Here is a 22,918-nt window from a genome sequence, read left to right on the forward strand (position 1 = left end):
AGGAAGGGTATTTTGGAACCAGCCTTTTCGCTCTCTTTGGCTATGCTCTTTTCCTATGTCTTGCATCACTCCAACAGTCCAGTCCTCACAAGTTCCTTTTGATCTACTTCCACCTAGTAACACTCTTCCTATAAACAAAGCCTCTTGCAGGAGCCATTTCTGGGAATGATCACATCACACAGCACAAGAGTCATGAGCCTACAGTTATTTGCAGGTGAGGCAGAAAGCTGGAAGTTTTGTCAGTGTTCTGACAAAAGTCCCACTAACTCTCCCACTTCCTGTGATAAACTCCATGCACCCTGAGTGCATGTGCTCATATAGTAGAGAAATGAGGGGTGAACTACCCATTTAGCCAAAATGCTTCATCATAGCCACAGCCCATGAGAAAGGCAATGCCAATGGCTAAACAGACATATCAAGCTGCACTTGGCTGGAAATGTTTGTTTTTAGTTTCTGAAAAATATACTTGGCCAAATAAAAGGCACAAACCTGCATTCCCATTTAAGTATATAGATAATACAACACTAGAGATCTGTTTCCCCTTTGATTTACACAAGTTTTGCACGGGTGTAGCTACATTGACTTAAGTGGACTTGCTCATGATTTGTGTGCATTAGGAAAGGATCAGGCCCCTACTGATCAACTTGTTTAAGACAAAGTGCAAGTGTGGGCAGAAGCCAGTGCAAGAGAGCCCAATACTTTCCCTTTGGTACAATCTATTCTATTTCTAAGGCAAACAATTATATTTGGCAGAGAAAGGGACTCAGCTAAGCTAACGTTTCATAAATCTCAAGGGGGAGAGGAGGAGTCTTGTGAATTCTAAAATAGTACTATCCTGCAGCCCAGTTAGTGGCTCCACTTACCTTTCATTAGGCAAAAATGGAATGTCATTTGAGAGGCATGAAAAATCTCTTACAACTTCAGTGAACCAGCAAGCCCCAAACTAGGTTCCCTTCTCCTTGCTTCCTTCCTGGAAATGGAAGTGCCCAATTTAAAGCTGAGTAGTGTATCCTCTTTAACACTCAACTGATCTAATTTTCACTTGTCCGTGTTAACAGAGGTGGCTGCCAATATAGACTGAAGTTTAATAATTTGATATATTCTCTATTAAAAAACTGAGATCTTCTGAGACACAAATGGAACATGCCAGAATTCCCCGTATTCCTCTGTTTACAAGGAGTTTTCTTACTTAGCCTGAGCTTCAAGGGGCCAGCACTAGAGTCCTTTCTTTATGAGCAAATTCTGTTTTTAAGTAGGAAGCACAGAAAGCTGGTAATATTGTACATAACAAACTTCTTCCTTGCCTGTTAAAGAAAAGAGAGTTGGGGCACATCCTCTTGAACTGGAGGCAGGGGCACTGGAACTGGGGAAGCCAGGGGGCTATGCCCCCCTACTTTTTACCAGCTGTAAGGGCAAGCAGCAAGGGAGGGGGCAGAGATGAACAAGCAGGGGTTGGGGCCTCCGGTGGAAAGGCGTGGCATGGGAGTGGGGCCATGACGGGGGGAAGAGGCTGTGTGGGAGTGGGGCCATGGTTTGGGCACCTGTGCCCCCCCTGCCACTTTTAGGGTGCTTCTGCTGCTCCTGGCTAGAGGAGTGGGATTCCATAGTGTCTTTCACAGGGACTTGTTCTCATTCAACAAATCTGTCAGAGAATCATAGAATCATGGGACTAGGTGGGGACTTGAGAGATCATCTTGTCCAGTCCCCTGTACTCATGGCTGGACTAAGTGTTATCTAGACCATCCCTGACAGGTGTTTGTTTAGTCTACTCTTAAAAATCTCCAATGATGGAGATTCCACACCCTCCCTAGGCAAATTATTCCAGTGCTTAACCACCCTGACAGGAAGTTTTTCCTAATGTCCAACCTAAACCGCCTTTACTGCAGTTTAAGGCCATTGCTTCTTGTCCTGTCCTTAGAAGTTAGAAAAAGCAATTTTTCTCCCTCCTCCTTGTAATAACCTTTTATATACTTGAAAACTGTTAGTATGTCTCCCCTCAGCCTTCTCTTCTCTTGACTAAACAAGCCCTGTTTTTTTCTCTGTTTTCCCTCATGGGTCATGTTTTCTAGACCTTTAATAGTTTTTGTTGTTCTCCTCTGGACTTTCTCCAATTTGTTCACATCTTTCCTGAAATGTGGTGCCCAGAACAGGACACAATACTCCAGGTGAGGCCTAATCAGCATGGAGTAGAGCAGAATTACTTCTTGTGTCTTGCTTACAACACTCCTGCTAATACATCCCAGAATGATGTTTGCTTTTTTTTTTTTTTCTCAACAGTCTTACACTGTTGACCCATATTTAGCTTGTGATTCACTGTGACCCCCAGATCCCTTTCTGCAGTATTCCTTCCTAGGTAGTCATTTCCCATTTTGTTTGTGTATAACTGACTGTTCCTCTCTAAGTGGAGTACATTGTATTTGTCCTTATTGAATGTCACGCTATATACTTCAGACCATTTCTCCAGTTTGTCCAGATCATTTGGAATTTTAATCCTATCCTCCAAAGCACTTGCAACCCCTACCAATTTGGTATTGTCCACAGACTTTATAAGTGTACTCGGTATGCCATTATCTAAATCAATTAGATATTGAACAGAACCAGACTCAGAACTGGTCCCTGCGGGACCCCATTCAAGATATCCTTTCAACTTGACTGTGAACCACTGATAATTATGCTCTGGAAATGCTTTTCCAACCAGTTATGCACTATAGTAGCTCCATCTAGATTGTACTTCTGTCATTCGTTTATGAGAAGGTCATGCAAGACAGTATCAAAAGCCTTACTAATGTCAAGTTATACCACATCTACTGCTTCCCCCTATCCACAAGGCTTGTTACCCTCAATAGTGCCAGCATTGCTTAAAATGGGCATTCCAGATGCTGGAAACACTACAATCAGCTGACTTGTCCAAAATTAACTCCTAATTGGCTCTGTATTGCCTCAAAAACATCACTAGATTTTTGGTACCCAGAAGTTCATTTCTCGGGACACTTCAACCTTGCATTTGATAGATAGGCTGAAGTTGAGCACTTTTCTGTTGGCTGCTCAGTCAATTGTAAGAGATGGGAAAACCCTAACTTTCCCACCATGCTGGAATACACTCAACAGACTTGGAACCTTGTTCCTCTGTATAAAACTGTACTGACAGATCAGTTTACCGATAAAGTAACTTCCAAAATAACCCTAGCAAAACAACAACAACAACAAAACCAGGAAAGGTCCATTTTCTCCAAGAAGGGCAATGATTATGTTTAGGGGAACAGTTCCTCTATGAAGAGAGATTAAAAAGATGGACTAGTCAGCTTTGAAAAGAAATGATTAAGAGGACTTTGAAAGATGTTATAAAATCAAGTATGATGTGGAGAAAGTGAATAGGGGATTGTTAGTTACTCCTTCACATAACCCAAAAACTAGAGGTAACCTGATTAAATTGATAGGCAGCAGGTTTAACAGAAACAAAAGGAATTATTTCTTCACACAGCACAGCCAACTTGTGGAACTCATTGCCATAGGCAGTTGTGAAGGCCAAAATATAACTGGGTTCAAAAAAGATTTAGATAAGTTCATGAAGGATGAGTCCATCAGTGACTATTGGTTAAAATTATCAGGGATGCAACCCCATGCTCCAGGTGTCTCTAAACCTCCAAGTGCCAAAAGCATCTCGCACTGGCCACTGTCAGACAGGATACTGGACTTGATGGGCCATTGGTTTGATCATTCTTGTATTTCATCTAGTCAAAGTTTTGTTATATATTAATGTATTTCTGTAAATTTCCAGGGATCTGTCATCTCTGGTAGGGATGAATTGGCACAGCTTCCAGCGAGGGTGCTCTTGATGGGTTATAAAACCATCCCCACCCCTCCCTTTGATTTGGTGGCAACATTACAACAAGTGTTTCCCAAGAGTTCTCACTAATGCATCACTGAAGAGGAGATACCAGAGAAGAGTAACAAGAATGATTAAAGGTCTTGAGAACATGACCTATGAAGGAACGCTGAAAGAATTGAGTTTATTTAGTTTGGAAAAGAGAAGACTGAGAGGGGACATGATAGCAGTTTTCAGGTATCTAAAAGGGTGTCATCAGGAGGAGGGAGAAAACTTGTTCACCTTAGCCTCTAATGATAGAACAAGAAGCAATGGGCTTAAACTGCAGCAAGGGAGATTTAGGTTGGACATTAGGAAAAAGTTCCTAACTGTCAGGGTAGTTAAACACTGGAATAAATTGCCTAGGGAGGTTGTGGAATCTCCATCTCTGGAGATATTTAAGAGTAGGTTAGATAAATGTCTATCAGGGATGGTCTAGACAGTATTTGGTCCTGCCATGAGGGCAGGGGACTGGACTCGATGACCTCTCGAGGTCCCTTCCAGTCCTAGAGTGTATGAATCTATGAATCTATACCACCCATAACAGAGGACAACTGGCTGAAATCTTTCATCTGTTGTACATTAGAGATGCATACAGCATTGTGTCTGAAGGGGAGATTTCCTTCCCTCCCCTTTTAGAATTTTATCATAGTATTACAGGATATATTGAGGTCTGCTAACATGAAACTGCACATGCTGCTGTATAAAAGTGGTAGTAGTTTCTGTTCAATACAGCAGCTGTGAAATATAGTAGGTACATTCTAAAGTGCACTGGGATTAATATTTGATCCCTAGATGTAGATATGTAAAACAAGTCACAGCGACATGACTGTAAATTGCTATGAATGCCGGGTATACTTCCTACTAAATCACCCATCACCTCAAATATTTAATACATTGATATTGACTTGGCTGTATATACAAAATTAAAGATCCCATCTTGCAGCTAAAGCATTATCTACAGTAAACCATTTCAATATTGAATCAAGTTCACCTGCCTCACTGAATGAACTGAGGATTCAAGCTGTTAAATTCACTCATGCAACAATATTCTATTCCACTAAGCACTGTACCTTGTAAATAACATAATAGCTACTAAAACTATGAAATCATTTATCAAAACAAATTAATTAACTACTGAAGTGAAGACAGTGAAGTTCAGGGAAGGGGTTTATGATGAAATCACTTCACCAGCATTGAGAAGCATGAAAAAAGTCCTCCAAGGTATGTCTACATGACAGTTGGGAGTGTGCTTGTGCTAGCATACAAAAATAGCAGTGTAACTATGGTAGGTTGGGAAGCAGTTTGGCCTAGACACCCAAATAGAAACCTGCCTGAATCCCCCCAGATACAGACACAGCCCCTGTGCCTGGGCTACCCCCAGCTATGTGGCTCTTTTTAGCCTGCTAGCTATAGCAGAGCTAGTGCATGTTTGTCTACTTGAGCTTGGACTCATTTTTTAGCTGCAGTGTAGATGTTCCCTGAGTCAGAAATGGGTCAATGTCTTTAGATAACTTCAAAAAAAAGATCCTTCTTGCCGAATAGCTTATATTATGGATCAGTGGTTTTCAAACTGGTCGCAGAATGTAAGGCACTGGGTCGTGGCGGCCCTGGTCAGCACCACCGATCGGGCTGTTAAAAGTCCCTGCTCAGCTAAGGCAGGCTAGTTCCTATCTGTTTTGTCACCACGCTGTGCCCTGGATGCAGCCAGCAGCAGGTCTGGCTCCTAGGCGGGGAAGCCACGGGGCTCCGTGCTCCGCCCCCGCCCCAGCACCAGCTCTGCACTCTGGAGCTGGGGGAGAGGGTGATGCCTGCAAGCGAGAGCTGCATGGAGCTGCTTGTGTGCCTCTGCCTAGGAGCCGTACCTGCTGGCTTCTTCTGGGGTGCAGTGTAGTCCATGGTGCCAGGACAGGCAGGAAGCCTGCCTTAGTACCACTGCTGCACCATTGACCAGGAGCTGCCACAGGTAAGCCTGCGCCTCTATCCCCTACCCCAGCCCTGCTCCTCCCCCAAACCTGGAATTCCCTCCTGCACCCCAAAACCCTCATCCCTGTCCCCACCCCAGAGCCTGCACCCCCAGTCCAGAGCCCTGACCCCCTCTTGTACCCCAACCCCAACCCCTTGCCCCAGCCCTGAGCCCCTCCCACACCCCAAACCCCTCATCCTCAGCTCCCTTGGGTCACAGGCATCAACAATTATCTTCAATTGGGTTGTCAGAAAAAAAATTTGAAAACCATTGTTATAGGTGACACTGGGCCCGCTCCAGCCCTGGCATAACTGTTGAAAACAAGAAGAACCTCATTGATGTCATTTCTGTTTCATCCTTTAAGTTTTATTTTTACATCCTGTACATTATGGAGGCCACCAGACACATGTAGTTAAGAGTAATGAGGGGAAATATGTATTTCTCTAACTGAAAATATAAACATGAGGCAACATTTTGGTTTAAAAGATCAGCAGCAACTCATCCCTACTAAGGATTTGCATACTATCTTGTTCTCTAATCCAGTGCTGCAGAGATCTCGGCATCTGATGTGAAGAGCCAATATGTTCTGCATGCATGGTCGTTATGATCACCATTGCCCAAGGAGCCTGTTCATTTTGAGACATGGTTTATGAGAGCTATAGCTTTATCTCTGCAGGATTTGCTCTGTATATGAGTCTGATTCATAGGGAAGGGAAGCTATAGGTGAAATAAAATATATTTGGAATTATGTGAACCGCAGTGCAGTGCTACGAGATGGTGTTGATTAGTAGAGCAGCAGATGCATGCAATTAATGCCTACAGAAGATAACCAGAAGTATGTTGTTTTGAAGGCAGTGTTGCAACAACTTCAAAACCACATCAGTAGCAGAGGAACCAATCCAAGGATCGGTAGTTATGGGGGAAGAGTTTTGTAAGCGAGGTTGAGGAGTTCTACTGGAGATTTCCAAACATACTTCGGTTAAAAAAAATATTTGGCTGGATAGCATATTTAAATTATAACGATATTTGTTCAAGGTCAGTATTACTCCTTACCCATCCATCAGAAGTGCATTGTTTTGTATTTGCTGGGCTTTGATTAATGGTGCTAGTTATCTGAATTCTGATTAAAGAATTGCCATATAATAAGGTATAACTTGCTGAATAGCAAGTTTTATATATTAATAGATTTTTGAAGAATTAGTAATGTATTAACGTGCATTTGTTACACATATTAATATTAATTTCCTAACTGTTTATAAACTTTCTCTGACATACCCTAGTAAACTTAATTGGTAAAATATGAAACACACAAAGACATTTAAGTGATTAACTATATATGATCATTTGTTTTTGGACTGAGAAATCCAGTAGATCTTATTCATGGCTCAATCACTATTGCACTCAAGTTGTTGTTAAAAAAAACCTTTCCATCTTTCTCTTCACTGCATTCAGGCTTTTTAAGTTCTTCCATTATTTCATTTTTTAGGTCTAGACTAGCAGTTTTACTAAAATAGCAGGTTTCTGTCAAAAAATCCAGCAACAGCTCCCCCTCTTTGTTCCCTTTGATAAAACAATTAGTTATGTCCATAGTGGATGGAAGCTCATAGACCTGATACTTCAGCCCTATTTGACTGAGTCGCTCTTTGATGTCATAAAAGCAAAGATCGGTCAGAGGTAAGCGAGGTCCATATTTCTTCCACAGCCTGGCCCAGCCACTGGTTCCTGCCAGATTAAAATCATATTAAAAATAAGAGTGTATTTAAACAAAGTTTCAGATGTATTATTTTAAGCATTATGGCCCCAATTCTGAGCTGAACCTTTCAGGAGGCACAGCCCATGACATGGGAGCACAGAGCTATATGCAAAATAATTGCTACACTAAACAGGGAAGACTCCTAAGTATAGATAGGCCTGCACACAGTGGAACCAATGCAGTCTGGTGTGGCAGCAAAAGGGCAGGATCCACAGAATCTTCATAGGAGATCCACACACCCCTGCCTTTGCCTCCCATGTACCAATACCCAGTAGGGTTTGGAGGAAGGGATAGGATGGATTCAGCCACTGAATCTCCCACTCGCAAGACAGCTTGTGCAGCATTACTGGCCTCAGGGAGGATTCCGTTACAGCCCCACCCCTTAACCTGGGAGCTCCCTTATGCACAGTTCATTAAAGGCCTGATCTTGTTGCTACTGCTGTCAATGGCAAAACAACCACTGATGTAGGACTGGGCCCTTATCTGGGCTATATAGAAGCCTGGTCCTGAAAGAATACAGGGATTATTCAGCAGTTTAACAGTCTTAAGTTTAAGGCTTGTTAATGATGAAACAAAACACTTAGTTATATCTAGTATTTATGCATTCGACTTTATACAATCTGTTTTACAAAACTGGTTTATGTAAAATCGGAATAATCCTGTAGTGTGGACATACCCCTAGAGACTCTTGTTCAGACTCAGGAGGGAGAGCTGGCTTATTGAAACTTGTGACACATAACTCAGGCTTGCAGACAAAGCATCCATGACTGTTCACATATGTTTTCTAATAGCCCTACTTGTAGATGTAGATTGACTCATGCAATCGTGAATTATGAGTTGCATTTTCAGAGAGAAGAACAATAAGGAATAAATACCATGCAAAAACTGTAACACTGGGTGAGGACTGCAAATATTTTATGCATTAGTTCAAATTTGTAAAAATTCCTTTTGACTGTGTTCATGCCCTTTTTTTGCATTTGCCTCCCATGAACATTCCAGTGAATATGTTTACTGGTAGCTTGAAGAGAGTCAAGTGAATATCCCAGAACATTCATCAACAAAAAATTTCAAATTCAGATTTCTGGGTATTTGTGCCAGGAACCTGATTTTAAGAGTTATTCTCATGCAATGAAGGAACTGAAACATGTCACCTGTGTGTCTAATGTAAACTATTGTAATTTTAAATATGGAATACTTGCACTGAACAGCTTGCTAACAAGCTACCAGCCAAAAATGATTAAAAAACAATTTTGAATAGCACCTTTATGAATTGCCTGCAAAAAGCACAATTTTCTCAAACACAAAAAGGGGTAAACTTCATTATTTAAAATATACATTACACATTTTCCTGAATCTAATAAAAACAAAACTTTAAGCATGAAGGCCCAGTTCCTCAAAGGTATTTAGCTGCCTAAGGGCCTTGCCAAAACAATCATAGGTGAACCTCTACATATCCTAGCAGCGATTACGTTACTGTATCCTAGTGTCAAAAAATCCCATATAATTGTATGAGAAATTTCCCAGGATATTATATTAGACTCCGGTCAAGGTAAAGCTAATAAATCCGTAGTCATCTGATGTCACAGTACTGTAGAGTCCTAACTTATTCTGTTTTTCCATTTTGCTACTGAATCGATCATACAGTATCTCAATCAGATGTGAAACAGCCAATCTAATTCTGCAGATGAGATTTTCCACAAAATGATGATATTAAGGAAATGGGCAGTTAAAGGGTAAAATGGACCATATGTCCACCAACACCTGTTGTATGGCACCACAGGGCACCATTGCTGCTGTTTGGTTAATGCCACACGTGTCTAGGAGTTACGAGTCTTTGTGCCTGATCCTGTAACCTTTAATGCACGAATAGCTCACTGATATCAATGGCACTACTTACTTGAGTAAGAGCATCAGGATCAAGCCTGTTTGGTTCATTGTCTGTCTGTTATGAGTTTATCACTGTCCTTGTTGTTTTTATAGCAGTATTTTTGAATGTATTGCAAAGAGAGATGTTGTGTGTGGTCAGGGAGCAATTTTTTTTTACAAACGAAGTTGCCAAGATTCTGACTTGTGAATTTCACAAAGTTCTGTTTTTATTTTGTGGGCTTTGAGGCCTACAGTCTACTGTATATAAAACACACACACACACCCCGTATAATAGTTGGCTGGCAGTTCACTAAGCTAGGAGTTTAAGCTCTATAGTACAGAAATTAAGTTAATGGAGAACTGGCCTATGATGAACTCAGATGTGTGCACACATGAACACATACAGTCTTCATAGCTGCACATTCAGATCTGCACTGTGTGTGGAAAGAACCCACTTAAGATCACCTACCTGAGATGAGAATAATAAGGAGCTTAGCCTTAGCTTCCAGCAGACTGTGAAAGTATCGAATAGTAGCAGGGATGTCTTTTACATAGTAGAGCATCTGGAAATGAAAAGAAATACTGTAAAATAAATATTCCAATCCTGAGAGGTTTCTTGGAGATTGATGGCAAATGTAGGGGCGTGGGCAGTGTCTGTCTGTGTACCCAGAAAGTAGGCAGAAATTGAGCAGATAGTTGGAGCAGCAGTGGGAGGTAGCCCTCAGAGGAAGCTGAGGCTACAGCTACTCTAGAGAGCTCACAGAGTGGCAAATGCACCAATGCAGCTACACTTCTGTAAGCTCTCTAATGTAGCCGCTCAAAGCAGACTAGGCGACAGCTCTGTCAGCTTAACTACTCCAGCCCCCACGAGCAGCAGTAGCTATGTCATGGGAGAAGCTTTCAGCAACTCCTGCTCTTGTGGTACAGAGATGAAAAAATAAGGGATGTCCCTTGTAATAAGAGACTGCTGGCAACCCTAAGAGTCAGCTCCTAAATAATGTAAGTGGATTTACAATAAGCCCTAAGTAAGAGGCATCAGGTAGTTGCTCAGAGCCACAGTCTGGTCCCTGGTTCCCCCTTTGCTCTAGTAATTAAGTAAGCTGGAGCAGCCCTTGACCTGGAGCAGATAACTTCCTTCTCTATACCAGCTCAGCTCTGCGGACTGACGCACTGTAGGGGAGGGCAATGTATAAGCTCCGCCCACTTCTCATCTATCTGTATGAGAGAAGGTGGCTGCTCACACTTGGCAGCAACATGGGTACCCTGCACAGAGGTGTGAGGGGGTGTCTTATGCCCTCTTACACCTTGCCTGGGTGTGTTGGGCAAGTGGCTGTCTTGCCCTAATTTTTTTGTCCAGGTTTGCATTGGATACCTTTTAAAAAAAAGAAACCTAGAACTTTTGTGTAATTCCTCTGACCTCTGGATCAGACAAGATTAGCACTCTAGGATTTCTGCTCACCTGGGAGAGCTCCATCACAGAAGTGGAGAGTTTACTTTTTTTATGACCAGACTGTTAGCCCTCTCATCAACAGAGAAGCACTGACCACTTAAAGGGACTGCATTTTCCTTGTCACTTGTCTAATTACCATGCCTAGAAAACCAAGTAGGTGCCAAAACACCTTGGACCCAATCCTGCTCCCATTGAAATCAGTAGTAAAACTCCACTTGACTGCAGTAGAAGTAGTATGGATCAGGTACTCTATTTAAGAAAAGTTGTCCCTAGAATGAAACGAAGTGCAATAGCTCACACTCCAGGGAAGTGGTGTTAAGGTTCTGTAATTTCCTGAATGACACCACTTAACCAGGCTGTGCAGCTATTTCAGCACAGAAGTGTTTAATTTAATGTTTGCTAACATTTTTCTCTGCCCCCTTCCCGAAATCCTTCTGGTAATGTCTGGTCCACAAACGCGTCTTTCTGTGACATCATTAATCATTCTAGGGCTTTGTCTTCACTGGGGCCTTGTCTTTACTGTTTTTACCTCAGGTCACTAATACAGCTGAGCTATTCCAAGGCAAAACCACAGTGGAGACAAGGCATAGATAACGTAGGCAAGGTCAAGCCCAGGTGGGGATATAGTGCTCACCTCACCTAGTTTAACTGATGGTAAAACTACAGTGCCTTGTCTCCACTGTGTTTTTACCGTGGGTTAGCTCACCTGCCTTGGTTACTCTGAGAGGAAAAAATACACAGATTTTTAGCACTGAAGACACTGTCTGTAAAGAACTTCAGTGAACCTAGAAGTACAAAGAGAATTTCACAGAGGGAAAATTTAAAAAAAACATTACTTCTCTGCTGACTGCCACCTAGCCTGGTTAATGAGGCTACTGAACCCTAAAATTGCCTTGCTGTATCTCAGTTTTCATTTTTGCTGCTCACTTATACTTAAGTAGGTTGCGTTTATTTCTTCCTAATTCTTTACCTTTCTTCTCATTAAAGTGCACAGCGAGGTCACTGACCTTACGCAAACTTGGTAGAGACAGACTTCAACAACATCTACTAGGCAGAGCTTTTACCTGAATCATGTGAATAAAGTCCCATTTCTTAAACTCTTTTTCCTCATTCATTCGACTTTCGTATTCAGACGATGTCTCCTTATGCCAGGTAAACTTTATGTTCTCAAGGTTCGGTGTCTTAGCCACACGTTCTAAAATACAGAGAGGATGGTGTTTAGTCTGTCCTATTTGCAAATGTGGAAACAATTTCCATTCAGAATTGTAATGTAGCCAAAAGTTACATGTTGGCATCATTTTTAATATAATAACAGAATATTAAAAATGAAGCCTATATGTTATAGTATGTGAACAAATGAAGATAAATAGTAAAGATGGGCCCAGTTCTGTGAGGGACTGGCTGGTCAGGTCTTTGTGGGATGAAGTACAAATGGGATCTGATGCCTTTATCTTTGGCACTCTTTGCTGTAGAGACTTTTCAGTAGAAATGAGCAAAAATTTGGAAGTTAGGAACTTCATCTGGCTCCAACTTCCTCAAAATCCTCATGCTTGGACCCAGGCTTTAGTTTGGTCCATTAAAGAAAGGAGCAATGTTTAAGATCCTCATCCCAACTTCTCCAAGTTTTAAGTGCGTTCAGAGCCAGGCCTTTTGTTCAGGGTCTTGTACTGAAGAATGAAAGAAAGGGAGGGTATTTTAGAGTGATGCTAATTACAGGAGAGTAATAAGAGAAATATTTGCAGCATTGTTTTAATGTGTGTACAAAGACTGAATATTAGGAAGAGGGAAGTGTGTTTAGAGTGGGCTCACTTTGACTCAAGAGCCTGATTCACCACTGCACTCCCAGTTTTATGGTAGTGTAACTATGTTGTTTCCAGTAGTTATATCAGCATAAAAACAGCAGCATCACAGTGGTAAATTCAGCCTAAGATGTGCACCACTTGTTCAGGAGAACATGCTTTGTTAAAATCAGCACTTTAACACTGCTAATCAAAGTGTTTCTCTTCTTAGGGCTTTGATGATGATATATCCCAGCAGAATAGATGAGAAATGCTCCATCAGTGTTTATGTTCCTTTCCTTTACTAGTGGAGATGGGCTACCATTTTTGGATGCTGCTGCTGTTACTCTGTTCTCTTCCATTAACCAGTCACTGGCCTCTATGCCAACAGTTCAAATCCAATTTGCTATTCTAAACTCAGCCATCAGTTAGCAGCAGTCCATATCACTATCGCAAATAACTGGTACAATCTGGTTCAATTTAATGGCTAGACAGTTTGTGAGGAGACATTAGGAAGAAAATTGGACCACTGGCCACCCCAGACAGCAGTTTCTTTATGTCAAAATCCAAACAAGGCAAACTGGTTTGGATAAAATAGGAGTCTCCACCTAAAAACTCATCTGAACCCCAAACTTTCTCTTTAGCAGTTCTGCAAAATTCTACTCATTCTCTCCCAAGTTTATTCCAGATTTGCATGGCACTTCTGTCTTCCAGGGTCCTCTTCCTGGTTTCAGAAGCCCTGAAATACCACAAGAGATAACAGTTCTTTGGCTTAAACTGAAACTGGAAATACAAGGATCTTGGCAGTACAAAGGGGCTTTAATATGTAAATGAAAATCAGATCCACAATGTTTAATAGCTATATATGAGACAATGTTCTGCTGGCCAGGAAACTCAGAGGGTGTTGCAATTTAGGTGGAGACTTTATTTGGAGTCACAGCATAAACCCAAGCTCATCTAGGGTAATGGACAGATGTGCTTAGTTTAGAGGATTAGCTTGTTCCTCCCACAGAACAAGTAACAGGTGTCTGGTCATTTGACTTCTGAATTAACAAACAGATTGTATTTCCAATTCTCCCGGATGAGAAATTGGGGCTAAAAACCTAGATAGATACTTGTTGTGGACATGGTTACACATCAACAGAATTTTAGTTAGAAATTTAGTTTAATATTTAATTTGTAGTTTAAGAATTCTTAAAATAAAGGAAACAACTTAATTTTTCCTATTTATCTTTCTGAAAAAAATGACCCAAATTGGATTATACAGCCAATTAACTGGCTAGAGATTAGAGGCGGTCACAAAATACACAAAGATTTCATGAGAGCCTTGTCTTGTGTGGTGTGCATATCCCATAAATCCAGACAGTTCCAAGTGAGAGTTTCCTGGCGGATCAGAACGATTGGATGCATAACCAAAGCAAACTGTCAAAACTTTTGATGTTTGACCGTCACTAGTCTAAATCTCGGGCAATCTAAAGTTAGTAAGGAAGCTTGCACTTCAGCTCTGAGACAGACAATTTTTTTTATTAATTGTTCCCTATGAACCCCCTTTTGTGCTCATCTCCTCACATGTCCTATGTACTACCTTTAAAATGAGCAGAAAGATGTGTGATGGAGACAGCTAGTAAAAAAATGATGTGCTTCCTGCAAGTGTCTTGAGGTTTCCCAGGTTTTGAACTTAGTCACTGTACAAAATAATGGCTATTTCTCTAGGATTTCCTGCAGCATAGGTGCCAACTCTGTGGGTGCTCTGGGGCTGGAGTACCCACAGGGAAAAATTGGTGGGTGCTCTGCACCCACTGGCAGCCAAGCTCCCTGCCCCACCCCATCTCAGCTCACCTCACTCCGCCTCCACCTCCTCCCCTGAGCACGCCATGTCCCCCCCTTCTCCTCCCAGTGCTTGCTGCCACAAAACAGCTGTTTCACTTTTGGGAGGCAGGGGGGAGTAGCAGGAATGTGGCAGACTCAGGGGAGGAGGTGGGAAAGAGGCAGGGCTGGGGCAGGGATTTGGGGAAGGAATCCAATAGGGGCAGGGAGGGGGTGGAGTTAGGGCAGGGACTTTGGGGAAGGGGTTGGAATAGGGGCAGGAGGGGGCAGGGCGGGAGGGGGTTCAGCACTCACCGGCATCAGGAGAAGTTGGTGCCTATGTCCTGCAGAACATCTCAGACTGTGCAAGTTTGTATATAGAAGTGTTGTTGTCAGGGCCGGCACTACCATTTAGGCAACTTAGGCAATGGCCTAGGGCGCCAGAATTTTTGGGAGGCGCTATTTTGCCGGGGGGGTGGCACGCGGCTCTGGGGGACCTACCACAGTCGTGCCGGCGGACGGTGCGTTGGTGTAAAGGCTCCGGTGGACCTACCGCATGCCTGCGGCAGGTCCACCAGAGCCTTTAGACCAGCGGACCGCCCGCTGGCACGACTGCGGCAGCTCCACCGGACCCACGGGGGGCGGCAAAATGGCCGTCCGCCTAGGGCGTCAGAAACCCTGGCGCTGCTCCTGGTTGTTGTAGCCATGTTGGTCCCAGGATATTAGAGACACAAGGTGGGTGAAGTAATATCTTTTATTAGACTTCTGTTGGTGAGAGAGACAAGCTTTTGGCACTTACCCAGAGCTCTTCTTTGGGTCACCTGATTATCTGTCTGTCTATCTTTCACCAACAGAAGATGGTCCAATAAATGGTATTGTCATTATGATAAAAGGTATTGCATACCTTGTCTCTCCAAGTTCGTTCACGTTAAGAATCCTGCATTTTTAAAGGCGTCCTCTAAGCCTGAGGGTATATCTACATCGCAGTTAGACACCCGCAGCCAGCCCATGCAGGCTGACTCTGGCTCACAGGGCTCAGGCTAAGGGGATGTTTAACTGCAGTGTAGCAATTCAGGCTTAGACTGCAGCTCAACCTCTGGGACCTTTCCACCTCTTGGAGTCCTAACATTTGGCCTCCAACCCAAGTGCAAATATCTACACTGCAATTATACAGTCCTGCAGCCCAAGCCTACAAGCCTAAGTTAGCTGGCACAGGCCAGCTATGGGTTTTTAATTGCAGTGAGACATACACATAGAATGTTAGCATTTTAGATGAGAGAAAATAGTGTATTATTTATTGTGTGAGGGCACCCAGCACATTCCAGGCACTCTCTGTAAAGAAGCTGCAGTGTGATTCTCCACAGCCTTGTGTAGTCACTTGCACATTTTGATCTGTTACTGGTTTGCGCCCACGAGGAGTGAGGCTGGCCACAGGCCCTGCTTCCAAAAGCATACAATCTATATGTAGAAATCAGTTTGCCCATCGCCAGAATATGTATAGCCATGTACTGATGGAACCCAGTAGGTGTTTGACAGTACATAACTGGCTAAGATTGGCAATCAAAATGAATACATTTAGTTGAAACTTCAGTGAGAATTTGGCCAAGTGCAAAAACTAAATACTCATACTTTGTTTTGTGAAAAATGTCCTGGCATACCTAATAATCAGTGAGGATCTCTGATTTATGGAGAGAGGCATATTCTAGGCCTCTGCACATAGGACTGAAAGCAAAGATCTTTATCTGTATCTCGGGCAAGCTAATTAACCTCTATGCCTTAGTTACCTAATTTGTGAGGACTATATTTAACTCACTAGAGTATTATGAGGATTAAGTAGTTAATATTTGCATACCACTTAAAATAATTCTTGGCATTCTTGTTAAATACAGTCTCAAGCAGACCCTTTAATGCCATTCTGGGACACTGAGTCAGTACCATCTGAGGGAAGAGCACCACACCACTGAAACACAAACACTACATCCTAAAACATCAAGGTTTTACTTATAGCTCTCTCATCCAGTTACTGAACCTGTCTAGTTTATAAAATCTGACCACCCTAACACTGTACATACTGATAAATACTGTGCTATAAAAATCGCTCTAAGAGTGGGATAAGGAGAAGCATCTGTGTAGTTATAAGGTTTGTCCATGCAGAGCTCTTTGCAGGATGAGGAACTAGGACATTGCTAAGAAGGCAGGAGTCTGCAGTACAGTTGAAAAATTACTAATCCTAAGTGAAGATAGTAACTTTTTCCTCTTTTTTGAGGTGAAATTGGAACAAAAAGCCTTATAAAGATGATATATTAGTCAGTGGTCAACTTTGTTAAATGCATTTGCTAGTTCAAATACCTTTGTAACTGAGGATTTGTTCATCGTTTGGCTCTATCACCTCATTGTTAATGGTAACTCCTGGATATTTAGCCTGTATTTTTGAGAGAATCTGAAGGTCAATGTCACCTAGGATACAAATATGAAACAGATTTAAAAGATCAGAGCAAGGATAAATGTGAGGGTTCTGCTAGCTATCATCCTTCCCAAAATCCCTCTTTAAAAAAAAAATGTAGGTCTCAGATCAATTGCCCAGGTGATTAAATCCATTATTTATGTACTGGACAGATATCACATGGGCATTGGCAGTGTAGTCTTCCACATATTGCTCTCATTGAATTTCTTCAACCCCATCCTAGAAGACCATCAGAGCCTCATGAGTCTGACTTCTCTGACACTATAGCACTGGTATCAGATGTGATGTTCTGTAGCCATATGTACACATCCTCTCAAAAATGGACTGAACCTCCTATTTTGTTTCATACATGCCACTAAATAGCTGTCATCTGGTTTTAACCACTATTAGAGAGCGGTCAATACCAAAACCTGGGATACAATCATCCCTGATCTTTGGCAAAGTATAGCTCTGGATCCAAACTGCAGATCTGCCCATTTCTAGTCACTACCAACCCAGACTGGTGTGGAACCAATGAAGAGAGGTAAAAAGCTCCATGTCCTGTTTGTTAGAAAATCCCTAAGCCATCACAGTATTCCCCCATTTGTATTTTACAAGGCCATTTGGAGAGTCTTTTGTGTTTATTTCTGAGAGTGAATTAGAGGTCTTTGTTGGCTAATGAGACACATGAGGAGGGGGACAAAAGGAAAATTAATTTGAAAACTGAAGCAAATCTCCATTTTTTCCTTTGGTGCTTAAAGTGCTTTGCTCTTTCTGTGACTGACTAAGCTCAATACTGTGTGTCTGTGTATACAGCATAAAGCAAATATAACACTACTGGCTGCTTTTTCTCTGGACACAAGGGATCATTCAAAGCTGCTGCAGTGACTTTATTGATGAGTGTATTAATAGGCCAACATTTAAATTCCTAGTCCAATATGCAGCATCAGTAAAGCAAGCAAATAAGACGTTCATTTGTATGATGAAGGACGCCAAGGACACTGTGCTGCAATGCTTTATAAAGGCATTGCTTGGACTGCACTGGCTGCATAGTTTTGGTGTTCAGTGTTGGTCACCTTATTTGTCTAAACATTCCATTAAGGTAGAGAGAGTGAAAACAGAGGGCAACTAAAATGAAGGAACAGCTGGATTTAGTCATGAAAGGTGACAAGATTGAAGTATTTAAACGATGTTAAAGTGTAAAATGTTTGACACTCAGTCAGAGTAGAACTGTGGGACAGAGATTTAAGATCACAGTGAGCATATGCAAGAAGAATTTATGGAGGGATGGTGAATAGTTGGAATGGACGTCCAACTGAGTAGGTGGAGTCAAGCAGCATTAATGTACTTAGGCAGAACTGGCTAACTGGGGTGAATTTGGTAATTTGAAGAGATACAGATGTGTTTGAGAGTGGCTGGCTAACTTTCCTGGAGGCAACCAGGCAACTTCTACATGCTCATTCTTTCCTCTCTCTCTCCCCACCAGCTTGGTTTAATGTGACTTTTTTTGGTACACATGGTACTTATGACTCCCATTATCTAAGCACCTTACAGTCTTCACTTTATCTAGCCTCACAACACCATGTGAGGTAGGGAAGTACTATTATGCCCATTTTACAGATGGGGCTCTGAGGCACAGAGTTGCCCAAGGTAACACAGGAAGTTGGCAAAAGAATAGGAAATTGAATTCAGGTCACCTGTGTCCAGGCTGATGACCTAACCACTGAACCATCCCTTTTTCTTGTCATACCAGTGCAGACATGAAGAGGTCGATTCCTTGCTTCTGGACCTACTATATGTCATGTGACAGGGTGCTGGGCAAAGGGTTTCCGATTCAGCCCTCGTCACGCCAGCTCCTATCTAGGGGGATAGATTAGAGATGGCTGGAGATAACCTGGTCCTAACTGGGTAAGCAGAGACAGCTGCTGCCTAATTAGCCTGGGGCTGTACAAAAGCCTCAGGGCGGGGGTGGGGAGCAGAAAGAAAGGGAAAAGGCAGGGAGTGGAAACAGGGAGGTCGTTCTCCGCTCCCTCCTGCCTGCAGATGGTGAAGGGCCAACTGTGAAACAGTGGTGGGAACAAGCCTGTGAACAAACTGCACCAGTGGTTACTAACCCCAGGGTCTCAGAGTGACTTTGTAGACTTGGCAGAGGCAGGACTCATGGGGGCCCTGCTGCGCTCTGCTACATGCTACTATAGTTTTTAACTTCACACTACAGTCGAAGTGTACAAGTCTTGCACTATTTGTGTGTGAATAAGGCCCTGTTAAAGGTACATAAAAACATAGGGAAGGGTTTAATCTTTTCAGAGCTAAGTATATTTTTAAAAACAAATGTTTACATGGCATTTGTGTAAGCATGTTCTTTCAAGAAAGGGAAATTGCATTTCAGAGGTAACAAATAGCTGTGGTTTTGCTGTCACCATAAAATTGCTTTTTATTGAAAATCAGAGCAAATTAATTTGTTCACAGTCTGCTGTGGGAAAATCTGGGAACATGGAATTGTTAACTAACTACTACAAAGTTCATTTTCTGTATCAACCTTCTGTAAAAAAAATTATCCCTTTGGAAAGGCTGTGCCAGTCTCAGTAAAATAAAATCTGAATTTCCCATTTCCATATGTTGATGGAAATTTCTACTCTTCATGGCCACACCACCCCTATGTTATTTTGAAACAAAAAAACTTTGACTCATGACTTAATCTACAGCCTTAATTAACTTCAGTTAGTTCTTTTATATGCAAACAGGTGTCCTGAGGCATTTTATAATCAAATATGCAGCAGCTTGCATTATCAACAATTTGGCAATTAGGCTATTGGAAGTATTTAAACTCTCTAATACAATTACCTTCTAAAGGCTATCACTATGTTCACCATCAAGTTTCTAATTAAAAATTTTAAATAAAGGGATAGTTTACCACACAGCTGATGCCTTTTATGGTTTTTACAGGTACAGCAACATTAGGATGCTGTGCATTGAAGTGGAAACTTAATAAGGCACAAGCTGTAGTCAACAGCAGACTCTCTCCATCTTCTGGTATAATGGGCCCAAACAGCTACATTGAATGGCCAGGTCATGCCTGGCCTTAGTGTGGGTGCACTGGGGATGAGAGAAGCAGGTTGAGTGCATGGAGCCATCCATCCACCTGTACTCTCTACACCAAGGCCCAGCAACAATCATGTTCCCTGCACGCTGAAGGGCCCAGAAAGGGAGGAGACCCCAGGAAGAACAACCTTTACTGAGCTCTCATAGGGTTTTACAGCATCATACTGGCCTCAATGTGGGACTGAGGCTACATGAAACTGGTGTGAACCCATTAAAATAATGAACAGCTGAACCTTCTTTATTGATTCACAAACACTCAAGGTGGGGGGAGAAACCTCAGCAAATCAGAAAACAGCTTAAAGTATAATGGTAGTTGAGCAAACGAGCTGTCCTGAGTGCAGCATATGACTTTAGTCCACTCTCAGAGCCAATGAGAATCCAGCTTCTCAGTTATGGCAAAATGAGCAATTGCCACTTTATTCTCTCCTATTAGACAGTCAGACACCCCACCGACTGACTCAAATGATCTTATGAGAAACAACACTTTTTTGGCATAAAATGATCCCTTTTGTTTAGAAATAAATCTCTCTACTCTGTCTCACTGTCAAGGTTATAACTAATTACTCGGCGTTTACACATGGCTATTCTTACGTGTAAGGAAAGATTGAAAACAATGAGATTGGTCTTCAGAGATGACATGACTAAAGCATTTAAATTACATTAAGGGTTACTTTCAACTTGTTGATCTAATAGAGTTTAATGGGCAGACTAGAACTAAGGGACATCAGTATTAAGTGGGGAGACTTATAGTGCCTTCCTAAAAAATTATCCCTTTGGAAAGGCTGTGCATATCATGTAGGGAGGCCACTCCCTTATTTATCTGCATATTTCCCTTCAGGTTTTCAGCAGCACCCAGACACCACAGTGGCTGAAAAGATGGTGGCTACCAATACCTTGTCTACCCTAGCATCACTATCACCAGTGGACTAGAACTGGGGGCACAATAGTGGGAAATGTTAGGGGGGAAAAAACCTTGTGTGACCAAGCTGAAAGTGTCTGTCTCCTGCGCAGTATCCCATCAGCAAATGGGGATTCAGAGATGCATGTTTGATGGCATTATATAACTATCTAAAGCATAGGAATTCTTGGGAACCAGTAATTTCTATAAGAGGCCTTTGTGGTGAGCGTGGTCCGTGATTATTCAGATGAACTTGTAATGTAATGTGACAGCAGGAACAAAGCCAAAGCTAGAGATTTTAAGGTTCATATGCAGAGGCCTTTATGTACCAGGAAGGAAATAGGTTTGTGGGTGTTTTTTGTAAACTTTATTCATGACCTGCTCCATCCTTGGCACCTAAAGAGCCAGAAGGTATCAGTTCTGTGTAGGTAGTGTACAGAAGTACAGTAAAACTGAATGAGTTACAGGAGAGACTGATTTATGTGAAGGTTCAAGGGATTTTATGAGCTTGGCAAGATGAAAAATGAAGGGAGATAGGACAGCCATGTGAACTGGTTTTTGGGTATGAACACTGTGGGCTAACTTGAGCCAGCTAGGCACAGTCCTGATTAGAGGATAGTGCCACAGAGGGAGCTCAGGGAGAGAGATTTCTTGTGAGGGGTACACAAGGGGGCAGGAGGCAGTTCCTCATACCCTGCTTGTACATACATACCTGGGACGGACACACATACTAGGTCCAAGCGCTGTGTCCCCCATTGTATGCAGCATGGTGGATGGGATATAGAAGATTAAGAGAATTTACAGAATGTTTCTTTCCCTTTTCTTTGATTTCCTTTCCCCTTCTCTTCTTATCTAAAGATAATAATCAGTACCTGCGAGATCTGTAGATGTGTATGGCAGTCATGGGGCTAAATCCCAAAGTTTTGCTTGCTTTGTATTCATTCCTTACTCAGGCAATCAGCAGGAGTTCTGCCTTACACAGCACTGAGTAATGAGCTCAGGCCCTCAGAATTTCGGGGGTAGGGAGAATACTTAAACTGCAACATAATCCCCTTTCACACCCCAGCCTCACAGAATCTCTGCAGCACTCCTGCTGTGTGAAAATGAAGGTAGTGGGTGTGTGAAGGTACATGTTGGGCTGCAGTGGATTTCCCAGTCCCTCAAACCAACAAACTATTATTCAAGCAACTAAGGGTGAGCAGGAACCGGTCTCTAAGTAGTGACATGGAATAGGTTAGTTTTTGAGCCAGTTGCTATAGATTATATTATGGAGGTAACTCAGATAAGCCTGTAAATTTGCTCTGCTATTCCCTTGGATTTATTCTGAGTACAGATTTGCAGCTGTGTGATGCTTTTGGTTGGTGGACAGTGGCCAATATCACCAGAAACCTTGTTTCTACTAGTGACCCAAGTTTGGATTTGAACGCATTTTTTTCAAGGAATGGTGCATTGACCCACCCATTGTGATGTTGATTCTCATCTGTGACTTGCCATCCAATAGTCCCACAGGAAAAAATACATATATACAAAGTTTCAAGGTTTTACTGTACCTGAACCACCACCTACACTTAGAATATTGATTGCAGACTTGCCATTTCCAATGCTGAAAACAAAAATAGGTTTGCATATTTTAGGCTAGATATTTAATAGATTCTTTCCATTAGTGCAAAGATTTAACAGCCTTAGAAGAAACATACTCACAGCCAGAGTCAGAGATGCCAAGAGAAAAGAAGGCAGAGTAGAGACTGATCTGCTGTGGTAAATGCAGCCAAGAGATCTAGACTAAGAAAGCAGCACACCTTGACTTTAGCTAGGAGAAGGTCATTCATGACTGGAGTTAAATCCTTTCTCTGTTAAAATCAATGGCAAAACTCGCATTGACTTCAGTGGGATCAGGATTTTACCTCTTTTTAGAGGGTTGTGGCTGATCCTCCTGCATTGTAAGAGGGGAGGTGTGACCAAAGAACCCTATATTGGCACCTGGTAAGGGA

General features: G+C 42.2%; 1 protein-coding gene across 4 annotated transcripts in view; it reads right to left on the reverse strand.

Annotated features, from left to right (window-relative positions):
* The window catches only part of HNMT (histamine N-methyltransferase), a 75,444-nt gene that overhangs the window by 42,929 nt on the left and 9,597 nt on the right, over positions 1 to 22,918 (reverse strand). For 3 of the 4 annotated variants that reach the window (XM_032797128.2, XM_032797129.1, XM_075070249.1), the window contains 5 exons: positions 22,478 to 22,530; positions 16,834 to 16,941; positions 11,965 to 12,095; positions 9,920 to 10,013; positions 6,176 to 7,553 (listed from right to left, as the gene is read on the reverse strand). In XM_032797128.2, the coding sequence (XP_032653019.1) occupies positions 7,210 to 7,553; positions 9,920 to 10,013; positions 11,965 to 12,095; positions 16,834 to 16,941; positions 22,478 to 22,530 (730 nt within the window). In that variant the 3' untranslated portion in view covers positions 6,176 to 7,209. Of the gene's footprint in view, positions 1 to 6,175; positions 7,554 to 9,919; positions 10,014 to 11,964; positions 12,096 to 16,833; positions 16,942 to 22,477; positions 22,531 to 22,918 lie in introns of those variants that run through there. The other variant, XM_075070250.1, reaches the window with a different exon arrangement.

Source organism: Chelonoidis abingdonii, chromosome 10 (genome assembly GCF_003597395.2).
Source record: "Chelonoidis abingdonii isolate Lonesome George chromosome 10, CheloAbing_2.0, whole genome shotgun sequence".
In the NCBI taxonomy this organism is placed as follows: Eukaryota; Metazoa; Chordata; order Testudines; family Testudinidae; genus Chelonoidis; species Chelonoidis abingdonii.